The following is a 9488-nucleotide window of genomic DNA, read 5'->3' as shown; positions in this document are numbered from 1 at the left end:
AGTCCAGTCACTACAATACGTCGATTTGCATGCTGTTGGTCTGTATGATAACCATGACGGCAAACTATGGCATAAGAAATGGTCCAAAAACACAAATGTTAATCTACGGGAATGGCTTCCGATAGTGTTTGGAGACAGCAAGGCTTGGCTGGAGAGGTTTACACTGTTAAAACCGGCCCATATATTCCCACGGGTTATGTTGCTTAGGCAGATTTATTTTGGTTTTCGTATTATCACACATGCAGACACTCATTCACAAATACAAATACATACACACGGGCACACACACAAAAGTATTCTAACCATACACACGAGGAGGCTCATGAGCCCCTACAGTTTCACACGACTGTCTAAAACTAAACAGCGCCCAAGTGCTATCACACGCACACGCACACGCACGCACACACACACACACACACACACACACACACACACACACACACACACACACACACACACACACACACACACACACACACACACACACACACACACACACACACACACACACACACACACACACACACACACACACACACACACACACACACACAGGTGTACATACTGTAATTAGGAGTTGGTGCAGTGTGTTAGTACTGTATGTCTTGTAGTGAGGAGATAACTTAAACACAGCTCTTATATACTGTAGTGTTTGTGACAATCATATGATGCAACTAATTTCGGTTTGAGACTGAAAATTCTGAACAATAATGAAAGAAACAGAAAAAACAACTTAACAGATCTGGAAGATTGAGAGGCCAAAAGGCGTAGAAGGTAAGAAGACACACAAGCTGTGCATGTGTCAGACTTTCTGAGGATATAAACTGTTAGGAAGCAAGTGTTGCTCATGCTTTGTGGATACAGAACCCAAGTTTATTGACATGTTCCTAGGACTACTGAATATATGCATACCAGACATTATAACGGTTCTTAAACAGGTTATTTGTTTCAAATAACAAAGGAACTGAAACCAATCTACATTTAATGCAGTTGTACTTCATTAACCTCATGACTAAATTTACATTCATATGTGTAGTAGTGTCTGTGTGTAGATTAACCCCCGCTCCTCTCTTCTTTCCCACACCAAAGCCACTTCCAACCAGTAAAAGGGGGCTAAACAACATGAACAAACAACATAGTGTAACAAAACAAAACAAAATAACGGAGATAACATTACAAGTAACAAAATAAAAGGCCCAGGGGGCATTCGGGGAGTTCTGACCACCACTTGGCTGTTTCTTCCAGCCCTATCCTAGCAAATTACACCATTCCTCTCTTCTTCTACAAAAAGCAGAAAAGAACAAAATGGTCCAGACTCTTTCCAACGGCCCCTCTGTGAGAGGGCCAGGACAGACTTTTTTTTGTCCGGAAAAGTTTGTTCAGTAGGAGGTTCTGACTCCGACCCCTGACCTTTCTGTGCCTGATCCATTTTCTTTCCCTACCCAGAAATAACTCAATACCCTGAATCCATTTTCTCTCTTTCCTTCCTTACTCTCGCTTTCTTCCTGGCCAAGGAAACAGAGTGTGCCTTTGGAAGAGGAAAAGGCCACTGAAGATGGAGGTTGAATGATTTTTTTAAAATTATTTCTCTCTTTTTTTTCTCTCTGAAGGAAAATGAGATGAAACCTGGAAGTGCAATGGTCTATTAGCCTACGATTCTTGCCCAGTGGCCAGCTACATGTCTGGAGCAGCTACGAGTGTTGATATTATCCCCTTTAAGTAACCAAGTGCTATTTTTTCCTATTGTGCAGATAAGGTAAAAACTAAGGTGAATGCTAGGCAAATCCTACAGAATGTCATCTGGCCACAAGGTCTTGGATTAGGCGAGACATTAAAAGCTCAGAGGACCTGTTGTTGTCATGGATTCAAATCCAGCCAAAACACTTATCGTCGCTATCATTCAGTTCCGATTTGTATCTATTTTGGGGATATAGAGGAATCACTTATAAATGCACTTCAATGCACTGACCGTAGCTAGTCCAACTAGCGTAGGAATGCTGTGCACGCCTCAGAACCATTATGGAATGATCAGCGCTTGGATGGCGTACTCCAGCCATTCATGCACGTACTCCCGCAACGCACATGAGGATAAGCATACACATACACACAGCAACACAAATAACTGTGTAAGCCCATTCTGCATGCACAAATTCCTATATACTGTGCATGTATGTACTCACATACAGCTTTCACAGACAACTTCAACACGGAATACACCAGTATTTTGACTCATTCACTCACTTTCTCTCTCTATCTCTCTCTCTCTCTCTCTGTCATACACACACACAGTCAAAAAAGTCACATGTGCACAATGCGTTGTTTAATGCTCTGCCTCCAAGTGTGTTGAGAAATCTGTCTCATCCCTTTTCCTTGCCTACAAAAGCCTTCCCAGAAGAGCTTTTATCCTCATTATGCAGCCACTATAAAGGGAAGCAGAACTATTTTCTTTTTCACAGAACACACACCCTGTTAGCAGTTCTTATTCTTATATTATAGATAATATCATAAAGAGTCCGAGAGGGAGGTTAATCAAGCTCTAGAACTACAACACCACAGAAAGACAGGAGAAACACAGAGAAAGGTGAACAGGAGGAAAGAGAGGGGAGGTAATGATACGTCACTGTAATGTTTGTGTCTCCTCCCCTTTTTTCCTTCGCTCTTTCTCCTCCTTTCACCCTCTCTCCTGATTTCATGCGTAGCTCTGATCTCTACTGAACAAAAGAGAGGCAGGGGGAGACTGTGCGAGTGTACACGCCAAGCCAACACGCGCAGAAACCCCTAATCCACCACACTCCAGGTCCTCTTTGACATACAGTATATTCCTCATTTACGGTGCGTCTGCATCCTAAGGTTTACTGCCGTTGCCGTCCCGCTGTTTCTTGCCACTGCTACTGCTGCTGCTATAGAGGTTAGGATTGGCCACAAAGGGATGAGACACTGTGCCCATGTAGGGACCTGCGGCAGCCGCTGCGGCTGCGTAGTTGAAGATAGCAGGCAGGAAGGGCAGCTGCTCCACCTTGTCCCCACCGGGCGCCATCATGTTCAGAGCCACGGGGAGAGCGGCCAGGTTATAAGGGTAGGCCAGCAGCTGGGGATGGTAAAGCAGCTGGTAGGGGTCGGGGTAGAAGGGCAGCTTGGCCAGGTCACCGCCACCTGGGACCATTACCTTCCCCAGTGGCCCAAAGGGAAGAGCTCCCACGGGATAGGACGACATGAGCAGGTTGTCGTCCTGCTTCTTTCCAGAGCGGTATCCGCCTGGTACGATGAGGGGCAGGGGAAAGTCCTGCATGGGGTAGCCTGTTGAGTTGGCCTCCCCCTGGTTGGAGTCTGTGGAAGAGCCTGTGTCGTGGTGCTCAGGCTCAGGTGGCCGTGGGGCCCGGGGGAGCAGGAGGGCATGGGCAGAGGGGCGGTCGCCGGTGCCAGCTGCACCAGTGGGCAGTGAGAGCCTATCTGAGGCCTGTAACCGGTGGTGGGCCTGCTGCCGGCGTTTGACTTGGGCTAAGAGGTCCATGGCTGTGGGGCACTGGCAGGGTGATTTGGGAGGGGGCCTGGGCGATGAGGGTCCATTAATAATAGTGGTTTGAAAGGTGATGTGCTGGGGGGACGGCACAGGGCTCAGAGGCTCCTCTTTAGGGACCAGGAGAGTAACCTCCTCCTGTCTAGGGTGGGCTGCACTGCTCATTTGCTGGGCCGCTTCTACCTTCTCCCTTTCTCTTTCTCTCTCTAGCTCTTTCTCCCTCTCTCTCTGTCTCTCGATCTCCCTCTCTTTTTCTCTCTGCCTCTGCATCTGCATCTCTTTCTCTCTGGCTAGTATAGAGGACATAGTGAGGTCTTGTGCTTCGGTGGGAGAGGGGCTCCTGGGCAGGGAGCTGGGGACTCTAAGATCTTGAACAAAAGGCGGTTCCTCATAACCTACAGGGAGGAATGTGCCATTTCCTACCTGCCTGTCTCTATCCATAATGACACCTTCCCGTTTCATGATTCCCACCTCTGTGCTGGGAACAGTTGTCATGGAAACAACAGGAGCAGCAGTGGTTATTCTGGTCTGTGAGGTCATGGGCATGTTCGGGGAGGTGATAACAGGTGCCATGACATGTGCAGGGCTGGGTATTCTGTGGATTTGGCTGTCTAGGCTCTTCTTCCTGTGGGTCCGGTAATCCAGACATTCAGAGCCGCTCATGACCAACACACTCTGGAGAGTGGAGGTCGAGGTGGGTGCGGGAGGAGTGAACTCAGGTTTGGTGGGTGTGAGGTTAACTGGGCTGTCTAAAAGAGGCTTTACCATAATCTGTGGGCTGGGTTCTCTTTCAGGACCTGTTGTTTTTAGTTCTGGCTGTTCAGTCTTGTCACAAAATTCTTCTCTAAGCTGGATGGGAGGGTTGTCACACTGCTGGGTTTCTAAACGGTCATCACCACAGGGTGGCTCTGTTGTTGAAAAGCTGATAACTGAAACGGACTGAGCAGCGGTGGGAGCCTGGTCTTTTTCGATATCTGGGTCTTTGCTAACACTGTCGACCACTGACTCTGCATATTTTGGCTGTGATTCAACCTCCTCCCTCTCTCTTTCTGGGGAACTGCTTAATTCGTGACGTCGAGTGTGTCGTGTGAGTGCTGAGGATGTCTTGCACACCTTGTGACACTGTGGACAGGTGTGCCTGGCTAACGCTCTCCTGCTAAGGCGACTTGGACTGGAGGTGGCCCTCGCTACCCTTCCTGCCCTCTCCTCATCCTCCCTTGATGTTTCTGCCCCCCCAGCGCCAGCCCCAAACCCATCACCTGGTTCATTAAGTGCCATTTTGGGGGGTAAGGAGACGGCCTCGGGGGGCTTGGGATGCTGGGCTCTCTGATGATCCTCCAGCTTTTCTCTGGAGGGGAAAGTGGCTCGGCAGAAGAGGCAGACAAACTCGAGCAGGTGGCTCAGTTCGTGTTTGTCTCGTTTTCTTGGGCTGGAGAACCAGCGTCCACACGTGCCACACTCTGCTGCATTCCCGCTAGTCCAGGGTCTGCGCTTTATTCCCCCAGGAGTGGCTGAGGTAGATGGAGGAGGCTTTGGAGAGCACAGAGGAGGGGTGGAAGCCTTGGAATGAGCTGCCTCAGTGCTTGCCTCACAGGCATCTTTGCTTGTTGCTCTGGAAGGGACAGTGACATAATCTGTACTTTTTCTGTCCTCTTTTTCCACTTGAAGTTTTGTTTTGTCCTCAGCCTCCTCTACCTCTTCCTTTTCGCCCTCAACCTCTTCCCCACCCACCTCATCCCCTTTACCATCCTCTTCCTCACCTTGCCTTTTCTCTGTTTCCTTACTGACATGGTTCATGAGTCTCTCTGCCCGCCTCATCAGCCGGAGGGAGCGCTTGTACTGCAGCTTCCGCTGCCAGTTCTTGGCCCTCTGGAAATGTGCTTGGGCTTTCCTCTTGGGTTTGTAGGCGTAGTAAGGCAGCCACAAGTCCTCTGCATCATGGTCACTCTCCCCCTGCTGACGCACCTCCTGGCGGAAGTAGTATTCCCTCACTTCGCTTACTTTGTCAGGGCATTTGGAAGTCTTTTTCCTGACCTCACCCCCAGAACCTCCTCCTCCTTCCTGTTCTTTCTCGGCACCCAGGCTGGCAGAGCGGTGGGCACGGTGCTTGTGGTGATGGTGGTGAGAATGAGTGTGGCGCGGTTCCTTGGCATCTGGTGGAGAGGTGACTTCGCTCCGCTTGCCCTTCGGAGGGGAATGGCTCTTGTCCCTTCTGAGGTCCGTCTCAGAAATGCTGCGCTTGACCATGGCCTCCTCGCCAATACGCACCGTAATCTGACACAACGGCCCTGTCCCTTTGACCTGTGACCCTCCTGATGCTGACAACTGCTTGGCAGTGGACATGTCACTCTTGCTGTGGGACCTGCGCAATTTGTGATGGGATCTGCCTGTTTCTGCATCCTGTCTGCCTCTCTGACCCTCCTCTGTGGTGTCTGAACTGTCTCTGGACCTCTTTCTATGGCTCTCTGTGCTCTCCCTTTGTTTTCTGTTTAACCTTGGAGTGGAGCTGTGAGATGTCTGACTGTCACTGGTTTCGGGGGAGGGGCTGTTCACTGAGCTTTTATCACTACCAGAGGCCACTTGGTTGCTATGGACGATGACTGAGGATGACAATGCTTTTCCATGGACAATGACGGAGGGTTTTGTGTGGCCATACGTTATCACAGAAGACACGCCCGCTTCTGTGACCCTACTGCTTTTGGGAGATTTGGTTTTGCTGCTACTGGACATTTTGAAGCTGCCTTCTCTTCTCACCTGCTCTAACTCAGGGGCATCTCTCTCGTGTTTTCTAACCTCGGGCGTGTCTGTTTGGGGGAGGGGGGCTAGCGTGGACAGGTCCCTGTGTTCTACGTCCAGAGAAACAGGGAAGCCATCGAGGAAGGCATCTGGGTCGGGCTTCATACTCTGAGGGAGGGCCCCACTAATGAGGCTCTGGAGGTCTCCGGTACCCAGGCCGCAGTCCAGGCCCAGAGACAGGGGGATGGAGTCAGTGGGGTCAGGGGGGGGTAGAAGTAGGCCATTTGGCAGGCCATCACTGTAGGTCTTATAGGGTCTCTTCTGGGAACGCATGGGGAGAAGGCGGTAGAGCTTCAGGGCATTAACTTTCTGCTTGTAGCCACCATTGGCAGTCTTCTCACTGGAGATGAGCCCAGGGTTGATGCCATGAATGGTCTTCTGGTGGGTTTTGAGGTTGTAGTAGGTAGCAAAGGCGTCCCAGCAGAAGATACACTGGTATCGGCGTTCCCCTGTGTGCCACACTTCATGCTTGGTGCGGTACTCGGCCAGGGCGAAGACCTTGTCGCAGAAGTGGCAGGGGTACTTGCGGCGCCATGAGTGCACGTTGGAGTGCCGCTTCAGGCTGGATAATGTCATATATGACCGCTCGCACACAGAGCAGAAATAGATGACATTGCCGTCTACCACCTTCACAAAATGGTTCTCATCTCCCCCCAGCAGCTCAGCGGCTGCTGCATCATCACCTTGGATTCGTGCCAGAATGCTCCGCGCCTTCTTCCCCGGCCTCGCCTTGCTGTCTATCACTCCCCCTGCTCCCACAATGACTCCCCCCTCCACCCTCACCTCGCCCTCTTCCAGCGGCTCTTCCTTGGGCTGGACAGTGAGCGAAGGAGGGCCCAGGCTGCTTGACGCCAGGGCCGGGGCCCCGCAGGCGGCCTCGTGGGACTGCAGTCTCTTGCTGTGGATGAACGCTTTGCCACAATAGCGGCAGCTGAGGGCCCGGCTGCCACGGTGCAGCCGCATGTGGACTGTCAGCGAGGAGGCCGAGCTGAAGAGCCGGTGGCACACCCCACAGATCAGCTCTGCTTTCACACCGTCACTGCCGGGGGGGAAGGAGGACGAGTGGGGGGGGTCGGTGAGAGCGTCAGAGGGGGGAGGAGGGGGAGGCGGCTGTGGAGGTGGGAGATGGAGGGTAGGCGGGTGAAGTTTCGGCCTGTGGGGGCTTCCCACCTTCACGCCTGGCCCCCCTGTCATTTTGTCCTTTCTTTCCGCGTCCCCACTCCTCTGGCCCGGATAGGCTGCGTTGCCCAGATTGAAAAGAATCTGGGCAGTTTGAGAGGGCGACACTGTGCCATTAGCCGCCCTGTGCCTCTCGTCCCACCCGTCGCCTGTATAACAGCCTCCGGTTGGCCCATTGGAGGACCTGGAGACTAACCTGTTGAACTGATTCTCTGGACTGACTTTGGGGGAACATTTCAGAGGAGGCGGGGATTTGATATCCCTCCTGGCGAGCGTGTTAACAGTCATGGGAGAAGAGGAGGAGGAGGGTGAGGAGGACGGAGAGCTGTCGTGCCTGGGGGGCTTAAAGGGTCTGTGCTTTACGTCCATGGTGGCATCCAGTTTCCACAGCGACCCCTCATCGGAACCCTTAGAGCCAGACGAGGAAGGCCGCCGCCGGTGCGGAGACGGACAAGAGGTGGAGGACGTGCGACAGTGGTTTGGGGAAGTGAGAGTGGCAGGAAGCGGGGCAGCACTGAGTGGGAAGCTGAGGGTGATTTTGGCGTTCTTGGGCCCGTCGGCCATGTCCTCCAGCCGGTCATCCAGCAGAGCCTCTGCCCGGCCTCCCTGCCTGCTTTTACCCTTCATGTCCCGCTGCTCAGCCTCCCCTCCCCCCTCCTCTGAAACAGGCCGAGCGCCTACTCCAAGTCCACAGCTGGGCTTGTACAGTCGTCCAGTCCCACTGGGGCTGCAGCGGGTAGTGTCAAAACTGTCGAGCAGGTGGGACAGTCCCAGTAGGCCGCAGGAGGAGGCCTGCGCTGGGTGAATGTCTGGAACCACCACAGTCTGCGGCGGCGGTGGCGGGGTCGATGAGAGTCTCTGGTGCACGTCAGTGTCCTCGGTTCCAATGTGCGTGAGCCTGGTGGCGCGGTGCTGCTCGCTCAGACGTGATGGAAGGAAGCCCGCATGGAGGGGGTCCCACACTTTCTCACCGGACACCATGACCAGCCAGCAAAATCTGAAAGACACAGCAGGAGCAGCGGATTAGCGTTTCACAGTAAACGCAACACAACCACAAAACTAGCATAAATGCACACATGCAATACGAAGCAAAGAACTGACGGCAATACCGAGAGCTTGCACAGTAACAGCCATGATGCTGACGGCACACTTTTTCACGGACGGCAATGAAACCAAAATGCCCCAGCAGTGCTGAGCTCCAAAAGCTCAGGCAGGAATGACAAGGGAGAGGAGGGAGAGGCTAGGGGTAAGGAATGAATCTGCGGCAGTGCTGGTTTAGATTTCAGCGTGCCACGGCCAAGCCTTCAGAAAGGCATTCCAGAGATCCATCTCTCTCTCGGCTGTGACACAACAGCCTAATTGGAAGGCGTTCAGATTTAATCAAGGTTCCCTCAGAATAGAGTGTTGACTTGCATCCATGGCCCTGCTGCACATAGAAATAGTCCTTCCTTCTCCTTCTCTCTCTGGCTTTTAGAAGACTAAAGGAAAGGGGGTGGTTCTGATCAGAGCCTTGTTAGCCATTCCTGGCAGTGGCTAGTATCTGCCGGGCATGACTCTAACCATTTATTTGTGAAGGCGAGGGAGGGAGAGAAGGGGGGGGGGCATTTGTGAGTGCGTGTGGAGAAGGGGTGTTTTGCTGCACTTTGCATCCGGTGAAATCGCAGCTAAGCTCGGGAGAAAGAGAGAGAGAGAGAGAGAGAGAGAGAGAGAGAGAGAGAGAGAGAGAGAGAGAGAGAGAGAGAGAGGATGAGCGACTGTGGATGGGCTCTTCCCATTTCTATTCTAATTCCGCCGCCATGGTGGTGGATAGACGGACCCAAATTTATTCATGCAAATGCCAGCTCCAGTTTCGCCCGCAATATGCAAGTGTTTGTTATAACTCATTTACAACGGGATCAGGTGGCGGGGTCTGCAGATTGGACATGGGGATGGAGACAGCATATTGCCACAATGATGCGACGAGGAGAAAAACCCTCAGTCATGCTTTTCTGCCTGC

The 9488-nt window shown here is 52.3% G+C and overlaps 1 protein-coding gene across 2 annotated transcripts in view; it reads right to left on the bottom strand.

The window, feature by feature from the left end:
- Nucleotides 1–841: 841 nt before the first annotated feature.
- The window catches only part of zbtb4 (zinc finger and BTB domain containing 4), a 30034-nt gene continuing 21387 nt past the window's right edge, over nucleotides 842–9488 (bottom strand). For both annotated transcript variants that reach the window (XM_080742353.1, XM_080742354.1), the window contains one exon: nucleotides 842–8489. In XM_080742353.1, coding sequence (XP_080598479.1) covers nucleotides 2846–8473 — 5628 coding nt within the window. In that variant the 5' untranslated portion in view covers nucleotides 8474–8489 and the 3' untranslated portion in view covers nucleotides 842–2845. The remainder of the gene's footprint in view (nucleotides 8490–9488) is intronic.

The sequence above is a fragment of the Nannobrachium achirus genome (genome assembly GCF_963921795.1).
Source record: "Nannobrachium achirus genome assembly, chromosome: 14".
In the NCBI taxonomy this organism is placed as follows: Eukaryota; Metazoa; Chordata; class Actinopteri; order Myctophiformes; family Myctophidae; genus Nannobrachium; species Nannobrachium achirus.
This window is presented reverse-complemented; position numbering and strand designations above follow the sequence as displayed.